At 36.4% G+C, this 19,772-nt stretch overlaps 1 protein-coding gene across 2 annotated transcripts in view; it reads right to left on the bottom strand.

The window, feature by feature from the left end:
• CadN2 (Cadherin-N2) overlaps nt 1–16,273 on the bottom strand; it is a 471,986-nt gene extending 455,713 nt beyond the window's left edge. For both annotated transcript variants that reach the window (XM_067767105.1, XM_067767107.1), the window contains exon 1: nt 15,634–16,273. In XM_067767105.1, the coding sequence (XP_067623206.1) occupies nt 15,634–15,688 (55 nt within the window). In that variant the 5' untranslated portion in view covers nt 15,689–16,273. The remainder of the gene's footprint in view (nt 1–15,633) is intronic.
• Between the last annotated feature and the right edge of the window lie 3,499 nt (nt 16,274–19,772).

Genomic DNA, 19,772 nt, shown 5'->3' with positions numbered 1-19,772 from the left:
TTTGATTGAGCCATGTCCGTCCGTCCGTCCGTCCGTCCGTCCGTCCGTCCCTCCGTCCGTCCGCCCGTTAACACGATAACTTGAGTAAATTTTGAAGTATCTTGATGAAATTTGGTATGTAGGTTCCTGAGCACTCATCTCAGATCGCTATTTAAAATGAACGATAGCGGACTATAACCACGCCCACTTTTTCGATATCGAAAATTTCGAAAAACCGAAAAAATGCGATAATTCATTGCCAAAGGCGGTTAAAGCGATGAAACTTGGTAGATGGGTTGACGTTATGACGCAGAATTGAAAATTAGTAAGATTTTGGACAATGGGCGTGGCACCGCCCACTTTTACAAGAAGGTAATTTAAAAGTTTTGCGAGCTGTAATTTGGCAGTCGTTGAAGATATCATGATGAAATTTGGCAGGAACGTTACTACTATTACTATATATGTGCCAAATAAAAATTAGCAAAATTGGATGAAGAACACGCCCACTTTTTAAAAAAAAATTTTTTTTAATTCAAATTTTAACAAAAAATTTAATATCTTTACTGAATATAAGTAAATTAAGTCAAAATTCAACTCCAGTAATGATATGATGCAACAAAATACAAAAATAAAAGAAAATTTCAAAATGGGCGTGGCTCCGCCCATTTTCATTTAGTGTGTCTAAAATACTTTTAATGCCATAAGTCGAACAAAAATTTACCAATCCTTTTGAAATTTGGTAGGAGCATAGATTCTATGACGATAACTGTTCTCTGTGAAAATGGGCGAAATCGGTGGAAGCCACGCCCAGTTTTTATACACAGTCCACCGTCTGTCCTTCCGCTCGGCCGTTAACACAATAACTTGAGCAAAAACCGATATATCTTTACTAAACTTAGCCCACGTACTTATCTGAACTCACTTTATCTTGGTATAAAAAATGGCCGAAATCCGACCATAACCACGCCCACTTTATCGATATCGAAAATTACGAAAAATTAAAAAAATGCCATAATTCTATACCAAATACGAAAAAAGGGATGAAACATGGTAACTGGATTGGTTTATTGACGCAAAATATAACTTTGGAAAAAACTTTGTAAAATGGGTGTGACACCTACCAAATTAAGTAGAAGAAAATGAAAAAGTTCTACAAGGCGAAATCAACAGCCCTTGGAATCTTGGCAGGAATACTGTTAGTGTTATTGAATATATAAATAAATTAGCAGTACCCGACAGATGATTTTCTGGATCACCTGATCCACATTTGGTCGATATCGCGAGAACGCCTTCACATATACATCTAAGGGCCACTCGCTTTTAAAACCCTCATTAATACCTTTAATTTGATATCCATATCGTACAAACACATTCTAGAGTATACCGTGGCCCACCCTAATGGCATATCTCGAAAAGGCGTGCACCTATAGACCTAATGCCCACTCCCTCTTAAAATGCTCAGTAACACCTTTCGTTTGATACCCATATCGTAAAAACATTCTAGAGTCACCCCTGGCCCACCCTAATGGCGATATCTCGAAAAGGCGTCCACCTATAGACCTAATGTCCACTCCCTCTTAAAATGCTCAGTAACACCTTTCCTTTGATACCCATATCGTACAAACATTCTAGAGTCACCCCTGGCCCACCCTAATGGCGATATCTCGAAAAGGCGTCCACCTATAGACATAATGCCACTCCCTCTTAAAATGCTCAGTAACACCTTTCGTTTGATACCCATATCGTACAAACATTCTAGAGTCATCCCTGGCCCACCCTAATGGCGATATCTCGAAAAGGCGTCCACCTATAGACCTAATGCCCACTCCCTCTTAAAATGCTCAGTAACACCTTTCGTTTGATACCCATATCGTACAAACATTCTAGAGTCACCCTTGGTCAACCTTTATGGCGATATCTCGAAAAGGCGTCCACCTATAGAACTAAGGATTACTCCCTTTTAAAATACTCATTACCACCTTTCATTTGATACCCATATCGTACAAACACATTCCAGAGTCACCCCTGGCCCACCCTAATGGCGATATCTCGAAAAGGCGTCCACCTATGGACCTAATGCCCACTCCCTCTTAAAATGCTCAGTAACACCTTTCGTTTGATACCCATATCGTACAAACATTCTAGAGTCACCCCTGGCCCACCCTAATGGCGATATCTCGAAAAGGTGTCCACCTATAGACCTAGTGCCCACTTCCTCTTAAAATGCTCAGTAACACCTTTCGTTTGATACCCATATCGTACAAACATTCTAGAGTCACCCCTGGCCCACCCTAATGGCGATATCTCGAAAAGGTGTCCACCTATAGACCTAGTGCCCACTTCCTCTTAAAATGCTCAGTAACACCTTTCGTTTGATACCCATATCGTACAAACATTCTAGAGTCACCCTTGGTCAACCTTTATGGCGATATCTCGAAAAGGCGTCCACCTATAGAGCTAAGGATTACTCCCTTTTAAAATACTCATTACCACCTTTCATTTGATACCCATATCGTACAAACACATTCCAGAGTCACCCCTGGCCCACCCTAATGGCGATATCTCGAAAAGGCGTCCACCTATGGACCTAATGCCCACTCCCTCTTAAAATGCTCAGTAACACCTTTCGTTTGATACCCATATCGTACAAACATTCTAGAGTCACCCTTGGTCAACCTTGATGGCGATATCTCGAAAAGGCGTCCACCTATAGAACTGAGGATTACTCCCTTTTAAAATACTCATTACCACCTTTCATTTGATACCCATATCGTACAAACACATTCTAGAGTCACCTTGGCCCACCCTAATGGCGATATCTCGAAAAGGCGTCCACCTATAGACCTAATGCCCACTTTCTCTTAAAATGCTCAGTAACACCTTTCGTTTGATACCCATATCGTACAAACATTCTAGAGTCACCCCTGGCCCACCCTAATGGCGATATCTCGAAAAGGTGTCCACCTATAGACCTAGTGCCCACTTCCTCTTAAAATGCTCAGTAACACCTTTCGTTTGATACCCATATCGTACAAACATTCTAGAGTCACCCTTGGTCAACCTTTATGGCGATATCTCGAAAAGGCGTCCACCTATAGAACTAAGGATTACTCCCTTTTAAAATACTCATTACCACCTTTCATTTGATACCCATATCGTACAAACACATTCCAGAGTCACCCCTGGCCCACCCTAATGGCGATATCTCGAAAAGGCGTCCACCTATGGACCTAATGCCCACTCCCTCTTAAAATGCTCAGTAACACCTTTCGTGTGATACACATATCGTACAAACACATTCTAGAGTCACCCCTGGCCCACCCTAATGGCGACATTTCGAAAAGGCGTCCACCTATAGACCTAATGCCCACTCCCTCTTAAAACGCTCAGTAACACCTTTCATTTTATTCCCATATCGTACAACTAGAGACACCCCTGGTCCACCTTTATGGCGATATCTCGAAACGGCGTCCATCTAGGGAACTAAGGATCACTCCTTTTCAAAATACTCATTAACAGCTTTCATTTGATACCCATATCGTACAAACATATTCTAGAGTCACCCCTGGTCCACCTTTATGGGGATTTCTCGAAAAGGCGTTCACCTATAGAACTAAAGCCCATTCCCTTTTAAAATACTCATTATCACCTTTCATTTGATACCCATATCGTACAAACACATTCTAGAGTCAGCCCTGGTCCACCTTTATGGCGATATCCGTAAATGGCGTCCATCCATAGAACTATGGCCTACTCTCTCTTAAAATACTCTTTAATACCTTCCATTTGATACACATGTCATACAACCACATTCCTGGGTTACCCTAGGTTCATTTTCCTACATGGTGATTTTCCTTATTTTGTCTCCATAGCTCTCAACTGAGTATGTAATGTTCGGTTACACCCGAACTTAGCCTTCCTTACTTGTTTCATTTACATATGTTCTGACTTAATAAATTTCTGAAGAGAAAAATAAGCTCCAAAAAGAAAAAAACATAGGCATTTCAAAGTGGGATTTTTCAAAATTTGCCCCTCCGACCAAAAGGGGGGGGGGGGGGGGGGCGACATCAGAATTCGTTTTAGAGATATGGTTCTTTCGGCAAAGTTTCTTACTTTGATCCCTAGAATATGATTTTCACAGAGGAAATGCCTCCCCACAAATCGACCCGGCCTAATATATATGCTTATAGAAGGTTTTGTTTTTCAAAACAAAATTTCATTGCTTATAGAGAAATTTTCAAAACGAGAATTAATACTTTTTTGGATAAGTTTTTAAAGCTGGCATTAATGTCATGTGTGAATAGTGATCTAGGGATCATTTTACCTTTTAAAACCAACTTTCGTCAAAATTAATTTGTACTGTATTGAATATCAGCCGAAAATTTATTTGAAAAATGCCCTAATCGAGCTTTATTTCAATATATTTCTACATCAGCTGAGGCGTTTGAAAACAAAATAATGATATAGGCCGTTCTTCAAACAAATTTCAAAGGGTTGTTCTCGAACTGGCATCCGAAATATAGTGACATTCCGCTCAGCTGCGTTATATATTATACACATGTTAACAATCCCAAATTGTGTGGAATATTTTTTGGCGCGTTCAACAGAACATCATCGAAGACATTTGATTTAAAACACTGCATTATAAGCAGTGCTTCTACTGTTCGCCATGATATTAAATTTTGTTGGACACCATTATGTATTTATAAGTTCAAACTGTGTGTGATAAAATTAAAATTGATCGCAGTAGTAAATGAAAATTATGAACATATGAGTGTGTTTTTTTTTTTGCCCAAATTTTACATGCATAGTTTAACACACATAAAAATGTTTGTTCTAGCATATTCATGCGAAAATCTGGCTTTTGAAGTTGCTTTTAGTATTTATGATTTATTAGCTTTTAATTAGTAAATTGCTTAAAATTTATTCCAGCATATTGAGTACTTGCATATTTTAATTGCATTAATTCAAATGATTGTGCATTCATATTGAACACATGGTAAAATATTTATTTGGCAATTATAAGTTATTGCAAAATATATGTAAATTGGCAAATAGTTTATATGAAGGTAGATTTCTGTTTGCTTGTGGCCACTAAATTTATTGACCACAGTTATTTAGGTAAGACTTGTTATACTGAATTTTAATAATTAATAATTTTTTCATATGCTTTAAATATGTATTTACTGTTACCATTGCTTTTATCCAATTAAGACCAAGGTAATTAAGAATATTGAAGAAACTATCACATACATTAGCATTAAATTAAGACTTATAATTTGAAATATCAAGTAGATAGGGCTATTGGACCGAGGTCAATATGACGCATCAAATACTGAATATCATATAACTGATATTCGAAGCGGCCTAGGTGGCCATAACTTTTTACTATGCTCTCCTAAATTTATTACAGAGATCATCCTCTGGTAGCCCAAACCATTATGCAGTTTCAAGAGGGTTAGAAGAAGGCTACAGAATTATCATATAAAGATTTTTTTATGCGATATATGAAAGATGTCGTATCGCTATGACTGAGACAATCCAAAAGCGGGACTAACATTGTAAAAATGACAATATAGTCCAAGCAAGGCCATTAACTATATTGACTTGAGACCCCTATAAATGTCGTCTTCTTCCTATGCTCTGAAGCAATACAGCTAAAATAAGTGCATTCACAGAACCATAACACAGTCCATCAAAATTATGGATCACAAGAGGCATTTAATCAAGAAGAAGTTATGAAGAAGATATGATAGAGTTGCAGCTAGAGTTTTGGTATCCTCAATGGTATAGCTCCCTTCACAGATCATAAAAGTTCATATCAACACTTCAACTCTCCACACGTAGTATTTCCATAACTGTTTACCACAAAACCTTTAGCGAAATGTTGCATTAATATGTTGCAACTACATAGTGCTTTCGGAAAACTGTGGAAAATGGCGAAGAAGTAATGATGCCTTCAAATATATAAAACTGAAACCACTTTTACGTTTTTTATTATTTTGAACTGAAACCTGCTTTAAGGTTTTGATTATTGCTGTCTGAAGATGTACGGTGACAATACTATGGTCACGATAATATCCGCGCAAGGTAAACGATGTGTCGGGGACATCAAAATACCACAAGAGTAAAAAGTTGAGGTCACCAACAAGAAGGAACTGGAAGAGAGGATGGTTTGGCAGAGAGGAGGAAATCTAAATCTCAAATAGGTTCGGTGTGGGAGCTTGATATTTCTTTGAGCAACATAAGGTTATCATTTTAGTCCGCAATCCTGACTCAGCTTTATCTTGTTGTTGAATAGCGCTTATTGCGCTTAATTTGCCCATCATGTAGTCCAAAGCTGTCAGCAGCCCCAAGAGAATGCGTTTTGTGGCCGCACAAACTTCCCAAACGTCAAGCCCATATGGGTTCCTAGTTGCCAAAGTATTGAGGAGAGCAAGCAGGCAGACAGATAATCGCACAAAACGGGAGCATTGTTAAATACCACCCGAGATGATTCGTCGGCACTCTTTAATAAAAAGAAATTTCCAAATCAGGTTCCAGGATATTGCGGTAGCTGGTACTTCACGCACGCTTGTATGATTGTCACATTAATTTGGCAACAATATGAAGAGAGCAGTGAACAAGTTCAATATATTAGAGAAATAAATCTTTAGAATAACACGACAAGCGTCTTTTCGGTTACAATAACAACAAAGACCGAGAAGAACTGCGAAGAAACAGTCACGCACTATCTGTGCGACTGCATTGGTCCAGCACAAATCTGGTTTCATACTTATCGCAGCTAAATACTTGTGGAAAATAAGGAATTTGGAACATGTTCCGTAGCTGCAAATCAGATGACTGAGCAACTCAACAAAAAGGTTTTATAGTAGAGACCAATAACGTTACGACAGACAACCATAGATGAATGGATTTGCAACTCTTTGTTTCGAGAGAGCGCTGTCAAAATGCACATTTTTTATAACATTTGTAAACGATGCCACTCCAAACAAAAATGAATAGATCTGAATACCGGAATTTTTGACATACATTTCGGCGATTATTGTTTCAATCATTTAATAAAATGATAGTCGTAAAATATTCTTTTCTTTAAACTTATTTTGCAATAATACGACGAGCTAGAGTCAAATATTTACAAATCTAAGTAAAATTTACATTCTGATTAAATTAATTAGTAAAATATTCTAGCGCATTTAACACACAGTGAAAACCAAATATTCTTTACAAAATTTGAGTAAATCGGACCTAGGATATAATAGCTCACATCTTTTAGTGGATATGGCTTATCTTACATATCTGACGTTCCGGTTCTGTGATCAATATGGACTGGTTGCATTGGCGCTTCAATTTACAAAACCTGTTCTTAGTGATAACTTTTGAATGGAAAATAATATTTACACTCCGCCTTCGAACTAATAATATCTACACTAAAATAAGTATTTTTATCTTTTTTCCCATAATTTTTGAACGCTATTCTACAGTTGTAGGTCAAACTAAAGTTTACCGAAAATTTTGGGCCGTTTTTCGTTTTGGCTGGCACATTTTTTGTTCTAGCACCCGCTTCAGCTGGCGCGAGAGATTTATCTGTGATTGTAACCAGCACAAATTTGAGATAAATTCCTCGTGAGAGCGCAAAAATGAGAGAGTTTCGTATCAAGTCATCTTTGCAGACAACAACAAATGGTTCCTAATTGATCAAAATGACACTCCGTGCGCTGTTTATAATATGGGAGCACACCAATAAACTGTCGGGGAGTTGGGTACGCATATGAAATTTTTCATAGGGAAGTCACGTAAAGTATTATATTCATATTAACTGCGGTTTTTGCTGTGCTCTATGCATTTAAGCATCATTATTAAGGTTCATTGAAAGACCTTGGTATGAAATTAATAACCGCCCAAAGTTATGCGTTGATGTAGTTTAACCTGATCTCATCATAGGCAGCACGCAGTAGCCCCACATATTCAGCCGATGATTGTATAAGTATCAGTAGTGCCTTCATTACTTAAGGAATTATTCTGATTACGGGGAGTATTATGCTATATTTACGTCTTTCATACCTTTTTATTTTCACAGATCCCATATCTTTTCAGTATATACTATTTTACCAAACAAAGAGTAATCGGAAATGCTTAAGTTTCATTACAATACTCTTACTCGCTCTAAGCCGTTTACACTTCAGTAATAAATAAACCAACAGAAGTTAAGGAAAACGATAAAGTAACTATTAGTAAAGCAAGATGAAAATACGTTGAATATGAATATTATAAGAGAAAGATAGCAGTAAGTTGTGTGCACTTTAAAGTGGAATATGTTTATGATTACCTTTGAGTTTACTTAATATATCAAAAATAAATTTGATGCACATTAAATAAAAAAATAGTTAATGATTTTATGTCCTATAAGAAGAATACATCTGTGGTCGGAATCGATAACAGCCTAAGTCGACTTAGGAAACGGCAAAGCTTTACCGCAGATTTTTAATAATATAATAGAATGCTTTTGTGAAACCATTTTCAGTCTTTTTGGGCTGAATGATGAGCTGTATGGGCTTTACATAGATATGACGATAGTGCAGCGAATAAAAACCCAAAGGCTGCGCTGGCTAGATCATGTTATGCGAATGGACGAATACACTCCGGCCAAGAAAGTATATCCATCAAAACCGCGGCTTGGAAGCAGAGAAAGGTGGAGACCTTCATTGATTTGGAAGAGGCAGGTGGAAGAAAACTCCCTTGGTGCTTTCGATTGGCGTCAGTTATCGCGAAACAGGGACAGCTGGCGTGACTTGTTATGAAATGACCAGAATCGCTTAGGTGGTTAAGCACCAATTAATGATGATGGTGATGAGTTTTATGTTTACAACTTGAGTAGCCATTCCACTTTCTATCAAATTCGGCAGCAAGAGTATTGCATATTTTAAATTTCTTAAGGGACCGTAGATAAAAAACCGATCAAAAACTAGAGAGGACTGCTGTGTAGCAGTTTCACAAGGCGTCTTTGTTGACACTCACAAAAAAAAAACTTGCCTAATATGAGGAAGACATTCCCTTAAAAAAAGTTTTTAAATGAATAAAGTTTCAATTAAACGAGTATATTTAATAAAGAGACGATGTCGATACGCTTACCAGTCCACAAAAAACGCGGCTCACTATTGTCAAAATACGATTTTATAAAAATGTAGACTATGGGTACCTTCAAAAATTTTAAGTGATTGTCCTAGAGAAGACTCACGATAAAGGAATCGGCAGAAACTATCTCTTTGTCTACTTCTAGCAGCGTTTTAGAGTGGGAATGAAGTTGTATGCTGATTTGTCTGATATGGTGTTATCTAAAAGCTAATACAACTTTTGCATTGGCGTTGAGCAACACCACGAGCCCCATTTGTTTAGGAAGAATCTCTGTGAGCCATTCGATACCAAACGAGGCCAAGGCTAAGATAACTCACTAACGTAAAACTTCTTTAAACTAATTTTAGAGAAGATAATTCTAGCAACAGATCAAAAACTAGATAAGAGCGTAAAATTTCAGGCGTATACTGTTGATGATATGATATTGATATGATGTCGATGTGATATTCATATGATATTAATATGATATTGATATGATATGATATTGATGTCATAAGCTCTATCAAACGCGCCGAAAGATCTGACATCTGCCCGTACTGTCCATAATGCCCTTCTGGTATTTACGAAGTAAGCAAACTTATAAGACGTACGCAGATATGAAGATAGTGCAGCGAATAACCTGGCTAGGTCATGTTATTGAAAAAATAAATATGCGCTATATTCTAAGTATTAAAGTCCCAATAACTTAAAACCAATAAAGGACTTTAAAACTTTCCCATGCTTTCTCATAGTTCAACTTTAAAGCATGTCAGCCCTTCTTTTTGAATGCGCGCAAACTTAGTGAAAACTATTTAGGAATAAAGTAACACGAGCTTTAATACAAGGCAAGTAAATAAATAAATAAATAATAAGCAAACCTAACCGATTATACATACTTGCTAATATGAAAAGAAAGCGTCTGGCAAGCTGTGAAGGTTCTGGAAAAGTAGCACAGAAATCAGTGCTGCATAAATTAAGTTAAGTACAACACATTTGGTGGCGAGATTCAGATTTCACTCGCTCATCATACCTCCACACGCAGGAAAAAGTTTGCCAAGTGGAAAAGCTGTTTTGCTAAACATTTTACTGTTACTTTTGTTGATGATTAACAAAGTTATATTATGTTTTGCTATTTACCATTTAGTTTTCTATTTGCGCGTAGCTTATACGTTTATAACCACCTGCAGTTGTAAATAGGTATTATAACTAGGCCCGCTATATTAGTGCTAGTTTAAACATCAGCCGAAGTTGAATCGAGTTTAACCTTGCCACTTTGTTCTATAACAGACAAGTTTTTCTGCTAATCTAAGTGTAGACAGCCAAAGGGGCAGGGTTAAATTTTACTCAAATTTAGCTGAAGTCTTAACCATTAGACTACTGGTGACTTAAATTGTCATTAACGCTATGTTGTGGTTTGACAGACCATAAGGAAATGCATACATGCAAAACACACTATTTGACTGAAGGGAAATAGCTAATTTGATTCTGCATTCAGCTATTTGTGTCAGCTTTTCTTGAAATGCGACAGAGTTGCATTTATAACCAATATTTATAAGGTAGGCATAGTTCCTATGCTGTGGTCTGGAAAAACGCACATATTACACAAAACGATGTTTTTTACACAAAAAATGAGAAAAACGATATTGTTCTACACTAGAATAGAAACTCCTCATGAAACTTTATTAAGTCATAAAACAGTTTGTCGAAAAATGTTGGGCAACCGAATTTTTTTTATTAAAATGGTTGAAAATGGGCTGTCGGACCACAACGCTAGTCCTAGGGTTAAATTGCACCATGGCTTAAAATTGTATAACTTAAAATTGTTCGTACAAAAAAATCGATATAGATGTAGGCTTCAAAATCCATAGTTATCAAAAACTAGAGCTAGGTATAGTTATAACAATTAATTCCAAGAGATTTTAGATTTTTTTACTTGTTTTGTAAAACTTAGGCAGGTGAACAATAATCTTATCCTATCTACTGTAAAGATATTAAATTTTTTGTTAAAATTTGACTTAAAAAAAATTTTTTTAAGGGGGCGTGGTCGTTCTCCGATTTTGCTAATTTTTATTAAGCACACATATAGTAATAGGAGTAACGTTCCTGCCAAATTTCATCATGATATCTTCAACGACTGCCAAATTATAGCTTGCAAAACTTTTAAATTACCTTCTTTTAAAAGTGGGCGGCGCCACGCCCATTGTCCAAAATTTTAGTAATTTTCTATTTTGCGTCATAAGTTCAACTCACCTATCAAGTTTCATCGCTTTATCCGTCTTTGGTAATGAATTATCGCACTTTTTCTTTTTTGGAAATTTTCGATATCGAAAAAGTGGGCGTGGTTATAGTCCTATTTCGTTTATTTTAAATAGCGAACTGAGATGAGTGCCCAGTAACTTACATAAAAAATTTCATTAAGATATCTCAAAATTTACTCAAGTTATCGTGTTTACGGACAGACGGACAGACGGACGGTCGGACGGAAATGGCTATGGAATTTTTTTTTTCCCCCAGATCACTTCGATCAGTTTATGCCGTTACGGGGTACCGTTTTGCCAACAAAATTAATATACTCTCTGAGCTCTGCTCAGCTGAGTATAAAAATATGTGACGAACGGAAATTTAAAGAAGCTACAGTCAACTTGAAAATAACATTCTACTTTGTTATGTAGTTATAGGAACAGCCGTCTTCATATGATTAGATTAATATGGTTTTCGTAGAATTATCCTTGCCGTCACAAAATTATTTAATTGAGGATAAAATAAAAGCGGTAGGGATATATTTATATAGCATGGTTTCATGGAGGTGGAAAAGGTTTTATGATTAATGCCAAACAAGTTTAAACTTTTGCCGCAGTTTCCGTTTTACGTAATCTAGTAATCAGCAACAATTCAAGAACATATACCAGTTAAATTTATGTCTATACAAATTTTATCTTAAGAGGAGTGCTTGGTAAATCATTTCGTTATCCAAAACCCATAAAATGAATTTCAAATAAGTAAACGCACGTCCAAAGATATCACATCGGAGCAATTCCTATGGGAACACAAAAAAATATATCGCATTAGCAACTGTGACAAGGCTTAAGGCCTCTCGGTAGCTTGGGTGCTACTTGTGTCACTGCATTCTGCCAAGCTACAAAGCCTACAATAGAATATTCGAATAACCAGAGAAATACCTTGAAACGTCGAGGTGTAACAATTTCGCCAAGCAAATCGCCCTCGAAATCATAAGCTGTCCAAGGGGATATCATTAACTGTCTAAGTGGATAATCACGGGTGAAAATTTTTCGGGGACTCTATTTCAATTTTACAAGTGGACGCTGTATATCTTTTTGCTTAAACTCTATCGGACCCTGGATAGAATTTCTAAAAATTTGCAGACATTTCGGTTCGAAACATTATTTTCAATATTCTTCGTAAGTCAAGACGCTATTTTAAAATGAAAGTCGACCAATTTTAAGTTAAAATATGTTAATGTTAAATTATCAGTCCCAGTCGAATGATATAGGTGCTCATTATGGCTGACCGCGTAACTTCAGTTTTCCAACTAGTTCGACTGTCAACTACATTAGGATCGTAGCACATCCGGCCATTCGACTGTTTTAGAAAAGCTTTAGCTTAACCCCTCTGCGGCTTCTTGGGAAGGTAGGAGCCTCACCTGGAAAATATATGTGCCTATATACTCACAAAAAGACAAAAAAAAAAAAAAAAAACAAGTAATGAAGGCTAAGTTCGGGTGTAACCGAACATTGCATACTCAGGTAAGAGCTTTGGAAACAAAATAAGGGAAAATCACCATGTAAGAAAATGAACCTAGGGAAACCCTGGAATGTGTTTTTATGACATGGGTACAAAATGTACAAAATACACTAAAGACTATTTTAGAAGGTAGTGGGCCATAGTTCTATAGGTAGACGCCTTTTCGAGATATCACCATTAATGTGGACCGGGGGTGACTCTAGTATGTGTTTGTACGATATGGGTATCAAATTAAAGGTACTCATGAGGGGTTTAAAAGGGAGTGGCCCTTAGTTGTATATGTGAAGGCGTTTTCGAGATATTGACCAAAATGTGGACCAGGGTGACCCAGAACATCATCTGTCGGGTGCCGCTAATTTATGTATTTAGTATGTATTACAACGAACAGTATTCCTGCCATGATTCTAAGAGCTTTTATTTCGCCCTGCAGAAATCTTTAATTTTCTTCTACTTGTAGGTGTCACACCCATTTTACAAAGTTTTTTCCAAAGTTATATTTTGCATCAAAAAACCAATCGAATCACCATATTTCATCCATTTTCTTGTATTTGCTATAGAATTATGGCATTTTTTTTTTCATTTTTCGTAATTTTCGATATCGAGAAAGTGCGCGTGGTCATAGTAGGATTTTTAATATCAATATAAAGTGAGTTGAGATAAGTACGTGAACTAAGTTTAGTAGAGATATATCGATTTTTGCACAAGTTATAGTGTTAACGGCCAAGAGGAAGGACAGGCTGTCGACTGTGTATAAAAACTGGGCGTGGCTTCAACCGATTTCGCCCTTACCAAATTTCACAACGATTGATAAATTTTTGTTCGACTTATGGCATTAAAAGTATTCTAGGCAAATTAAATGAAAAAGGGCAGAGCCACGCAAAATACAAAAGTCTCATATAAAATATCAACAGAAATCAGCTGTTCTATCAACCAATCATTTATCAATAAAAACATACATGCGCTTGCGCTGCCATCTGGCGAATGTTAGCAACTGCTGGTAATGCAGTGTTAGTTCTAATAAAATATTCACAATAGTGCCATAGTACAAATAGATTTCTTTGAGTGTTCACAATCGTTTATTTTTAACAAATAATTTTAATAAAATATAGCTAAACAAAAGCTCTGTGGCCAATAATGCCAAAAGCTCGCTAATAGCATGAATCTCCATCTTTACAACTAAAACTTTATTTATAGATTTGGCTTCCAACTAAGAGCGAAAAAGAGACCTGCACATAAAAACAGCATTTAAAAATAATATATAAGATTATCTGTAAACCTCCGGAATTCCCAGTTTTCACGCTTTCAGAACTCAGTTTTGAATATGGTTTAAAAATGTATTTGAAACATTCATCACTTTTGTCTAAGGCATTTGCATATTGTTTCATTATACCCTTTTTGAAATTCAGAGGAGGTAAAATTATACGGTAGCATTACGTATGTTAGGATTAATCCATTTAGAGTGATTTCTGCGTTTTAATACTGTTATGTTTACCACACAGAAAAAACAAACGCTGTGATTGTCCGACGATTCACGCCATATCACAGGAGTTTGGAACTTGAAATCACGTCTTTTTTTTTATTCATAAGCATAACTTTTAAACACCTTTTACATAATGTGACGAATATTAGCAACACTAAGGGATACTATCATCTCTAAGCCGATACTAAGCATTCACTGGTATGTACATAAACAAATCAATCCTTATGTCTACACATATGCACATACAAGCAACGGAGAAGCAGCGGAGAGATGCGCACAAACACATGCATATATCGGAGATACTCACAAAAGTATGCAATCATTGGTGGAAGTATTACTCACATATACACACGCATATTGCTATGCGAGAAGCTATAAACGTGCATCTGTAGTTTATAGCTGGTAAGTTTATAGCTGGTAACTAAGTAGTAAATTCAAGAAGAAGAAACGCCTAGAAGTATGCGAACGAGGAAACCGAGGAATATAAAAGCAGTACAAACTGAGGCATGTGCTATCAGTTTGATTTAAGTACGCAATCAGTAGCGAAGTATAAGTGTATTGTGAAGTATTTTCATAGTAGTCTAATAAAAACTATTTTGCATTATTGAACATTGAAGTTATTTATTAAACAGTTTAGTGATACGAACGTTAGTAGAAGGTTGCACTTAAGCGGAATTTCCCTAAATTCGTTACAATACGAAACTTCGAATTCAGGGCTTGTTATTAGTTTCACATCTCCATATAGGCTCGTTTAGCTAGGTCTGTTGAATTCGAACGAAATTCCTTGAACACATAGCCGTCAAAAATAAAACAAAAACTGTTTGGATTCTCTTTGATGAGCTCATAAAAACAACGTAATGGAATACAGCAGTTACTACACCAACTATGGTAATATGCCAACAGAAAATTGTTTTTTGAATGAATACCGTATCTCAACAACTCGAGCTGTAGGAAGAAATTTGAAGGCAGATTTGAAATCAGCAACCCAAATTCGAGATAAAAAAAAGAAAAAGTCAATGCAGCAGACAAGAAGAGGCATTTTGTACACCAATTTAATCAATGGTTCATAGTAAAACAGCTTCACTTTATACTTGTTTCTTGGCTTTGAGGACACTTATTTTTAGAATAAATAAAACCTTAAATTTGAAATAAAGAATCTAAGTGCAAGTGTACCACCTCAGTAAATGCTCTAAAAGTGTTTTCTGACACCTGATATTAAAACGAAGTACATAAATGCCTTTAAAAATTTGAAACAATATACAATTTTATAACAAATTTTCTTTTTTTCGTGTACTTACCAATTAATAGAAGTTTCCAAATATGCATTTGTATTTGCAGTACGCTCAAGTCCATTCAACTTGAAAGCTTATGCCACCCGATGGAATATCTGGGCGGTGAATCAGCTAATTGATACACGTCAAATTTCGGCACTTCCTTCAGTTTACCACTCTTGTGCGTCTTACGATAAAATTACAAGTTCATGCATACTACTAACGAAAATTCTCAACGCGCTTCACAATTTCTCAACGAACGTTGTAATAAGCTCAGCATTAGGCAACATCTGAAGCATTGCATGTAGCTCTGAGTTTGAGTAGCGTGATTGAAATTGCATTTGCGGTACGATGGGGTTTTTGAATTTGTGTTTGGTATTTGATGTTTCTTTGTTGTTCTTGTACTAAGCGGGAAAGAGCCCAATGTTTATGTAAACGGTAGACAATCGATGCTCTTTTTTGACGGAAATAACAACTGCCAGGCTTTCGTTTATGTAAATATTGACTTATTTCTTAGTTCCTCAATCACATCAATTAGTAGTTTTAGAATTGTTGCATTCAAGTTTCTTGTTTTGAAAAAAAAAATTATTACCACAAACGTATGCTTTGGTGTACTTGTTACTTTATTTTAATTGATAGATTTGAAGAAATGCCTTTGGTATCTGAAAAAAAAGACGTACAAGAAATTACTATGTTTTGTCTCAAAAGCAAAATATGACATATTTTGAAAGTTCAAAAGTAAAATATATTCAAAAATGATAATGAAAGCTCAGTTGGTCTACTAATATAAAGTAAGAAATATTCCGAAAAGAAAGTGCCCTTCTTATAACCAGCTGAACTTATACACAGGGTATTATAACTTTGATTGGATAACGGTTGCTTGTACAGATATAAAGAAATCGAGATAGATAAAAACTTCCATATATCAAAAAAAAAAAATTCGATAAAGCTAGGTCCATCCGTCCGTCCATCTGTCCGTCCGTTAACACGATAACTTGAGCAAATATTTAGATATCCTCACCAAATTCAGCATACGGCCTAATTGGAACCCGGAATAGATTGGTACTGAGCACGAGCGAAATCGGACGATAACCACGCCTACTTTTTTGATATGGAAAAATGGAATTCAAAAACGAATAAGTAAGCTGATGGAATTTGGGTATGGATTATGGGCGTGGCACCACCCACGCTTACAATAAGAAAATTTGGAAGTATAACTTTACGGCTTAATAAAAAGCAGTTAAAGATATTACATTGAAATATGACAGATACACTATCCTTGCCAACTTATATGGACTGAGTGAAGATAATCAAAATCGGTTAAATATCACGCCCACTTTTCCTAAAGAACTAAGCCTACAAAGTTTTCAATAACTCTACGGTATTTAACTACATTTGACTGATATTCTACCTCAGTAGCGGTATGGTAGAGCTAAGAACAAATTTTAAACAAATTTTGCGAACTTATACCATCCAGTGCCACCAATTAGAATACCAAGGTTTGGCAAAAAGCAAAGGTAACTCTTTGTGAAAAAGGTGTACTAAAGTAAATAAAAGATGGTAAAATTAAAGCTATGCGAAAGTTTAGATATAAGTGTTTGCGCTTCCCTTCTTTTATAATCAACTAGCTTAAATATCTCTGTTTTCGTTAAACAAGAATTGAGGGAAAGAAAGTGCAAGCTCGTCGAATTACAAGTGAAATAAAGTGTGCACTTTCTTTTCCGAACAGTCTTAGATCTAGCATTCTCAAAAGTATCGTGTATTCCAGGCCGCGTTTAGGCGAACACGGGATATAAACGAAATACGACAGCGCTATTTAGAAGCAAAAGGGAACTTGTAAGAGAGCCTTACTTGGACGAACTTTTCAAACAGCGGTCGCCCCTTGGAAGTGGTTTGGCAAATACAACGAGTATATTTCTACCATGAAAAGCTTCTCAGTGAAAATTCATGTGCCTTGCAGATGCCGTTGAAGTCGGAGTAAAACATGTACGGGACCAATTTTTAAGAAAAAATTTAAAGGAGCACAACGTGAATTGGAAGAGAATCTCAGCCTAAGATCTCTTCGGAGATCATCGCATTTTGCATTTTTATTTTATTTTATGTCTATTCACATCTTTAAAATAATAACAACTTAAGCTGCTATAGCCTACACGCATTGAATAAAATTTAATCTGGTTGAATAAGCTAATTAGCAACGACAAAAATTTCATATTTTTGCACTTTCGTTAATGCACTTAAACCATTTTAGAGATTTACATATGCATACACTAATTTCTTGCAAACGTATTTATTGGAATGGTGGAGAAGATGGCTAAGCTTTTGTAGACAGCATTTTGATTTACTTTTATTGTTGTTACGTAAAAGTAATGGAAATTTCTATAGAACTAAGTAGTTAAAAGAAATCATTTCAAAAATTTGAATAAACGATGGCTTTTTTCTTTAAACTGAGTATGAAGAGAAGTTTCTTGAAGAAAATATAGCAAGCTGTGGTTGTGTGTATGAAGTATTTCTTAGTGAACGATATATGGATGTATATATATTTGTTCATGTTATATATGCATATTTATATGACCATACATGATAGACACATTGGAAAGATGTCCCTATGTTTTCTTTGCTTCGCCGCTTGGTTTCTTGACTGGCAGACAATGGCATTGGCAAGCCAGCCATTAGGCATATCTAAAGATGCTAAGCATGTATACAATACCACTTATTGTTTTTATCATATCGATACATTTTCATACCCAGTAGTGTTAGCTATTTAAATATTCAATAAACCAAAACGTTTTAATTTACTATACGTATTTGTAATGCTATCGAGTTGTATATATCGCTTAGGTGATAAAAAAATACATGGTCCATTTACCTCCTTGGAGATTTGTGCCAAGGTTCACTTCCAATTTGCGTCGGCCTTTTATTTAATTTTGCTATAAATTGGCGGGACGTCACCTAAATGTTTTATGACGTCTCCGAATGGTAGCTACAGGTAGACAAATAGTAGAAGATTTCGTTGGCAGAAATACAGTTAGTTCATCGTTTTAAGTGCGAGTTTAAGCTACAGTTAAACTTGACTTGAAGCGCCCAAAGATGGGGTTAGACCTTAGCTAACTAAAGCAGTTCCCCATGTGGACATTCTCCTGTAAGTTGGTTGTTTTACGTTGAAAATACCAGAAGTTCGCAGAACGTGACCGATCTAGTTCCATTTCAGTGGCTATATGTGTTAATTTCATTCTGTTGGCTGAAGTTTTTTATCCTAATACTGGTTGTTGTACCCAGAGTTTCTCGCGGCGAAACATTTAAACTGCCTCCGGCGTACTTCTATATCCTCACGACTCCTGCTTCTAAGTGCTAAACAGTTCTCAATGCTGCACGGAACTATTCGAAAGACCTATTTCTCCCTATGATCCGCACCCTTTTTCAATCTTCTCTGATTGAATTCACCTCTCGTTCTATTACGGAGCTTATTGAACGTCTGCTAATTTTGCTCTTCGAGTTCGACGCATCGCCTGTAGCAATCTTTATTCCTAGTTTGAATGGTATTTTCCATTAAATCGACATATATTTGATACATGGCAAGTACCTAAAAGCCTTGGTACCTGCTGTTAAGGAATTTTTTTATGATTTGACTTGCTTTCCAAATTTGCACCAAATGTGGACGACCGGTAACAGGAAGGTTGTAGGAACCAAAAGAGCTGCTTTGAACTCAAGTTTCGTAATTTGAGATAAAAAACCGGATCAAAGATTGTTTACCAAACAACTGCGGAGGGCGATCCCGTTTAAGCTGCGACGATGCCCACTTTTTGCCCAGCTCTTCCGCTTTTTCATTCTAATCTATTCTCGTTTGCTCTAGGATTTAATATTGGATGTATGGTTCACCCAATACCTACTCTTTCCTGGAATGGCTTACGATCTAATATGCTCTTAGATGTTGCGTTGCGTTACTGGTGCCTTAATTGTTGACGCGGTTGCAGTTTACCCTAGACCCTAAATCCCCCATTACTTTGGAACATTTGGGAACCCTTGCGCCAACCATCCACATCTGTTTGGTTCTAAGAGCCCTTTCAAAGCGCAGACACGTAAACAAGTAGTCAGCTAATAGATGACGCTATACTACTATGGCCGTTTAGTCTGCGCTCAATCTGCATCGATGTACTGAGCATTTGCAG

This window comes from Eurosta solidaginis, chromosome 2 (assembly GCF_040869045.1).
Source record: "Eurosta solidaginis isolate ZX-2024a chromosome 2, ASM4086904v1, whole genome shotgun sequence".
Classification (NCBI taxonomy): Eukaryota; Metazoa; Arthropoda; class Insecta; order Diptera; family Tephritidae; genus Eurosta; species Eurosta solidaginis.
This window is presented reverse-complemented; position numbering and strand designations above follow the sequence as displayed.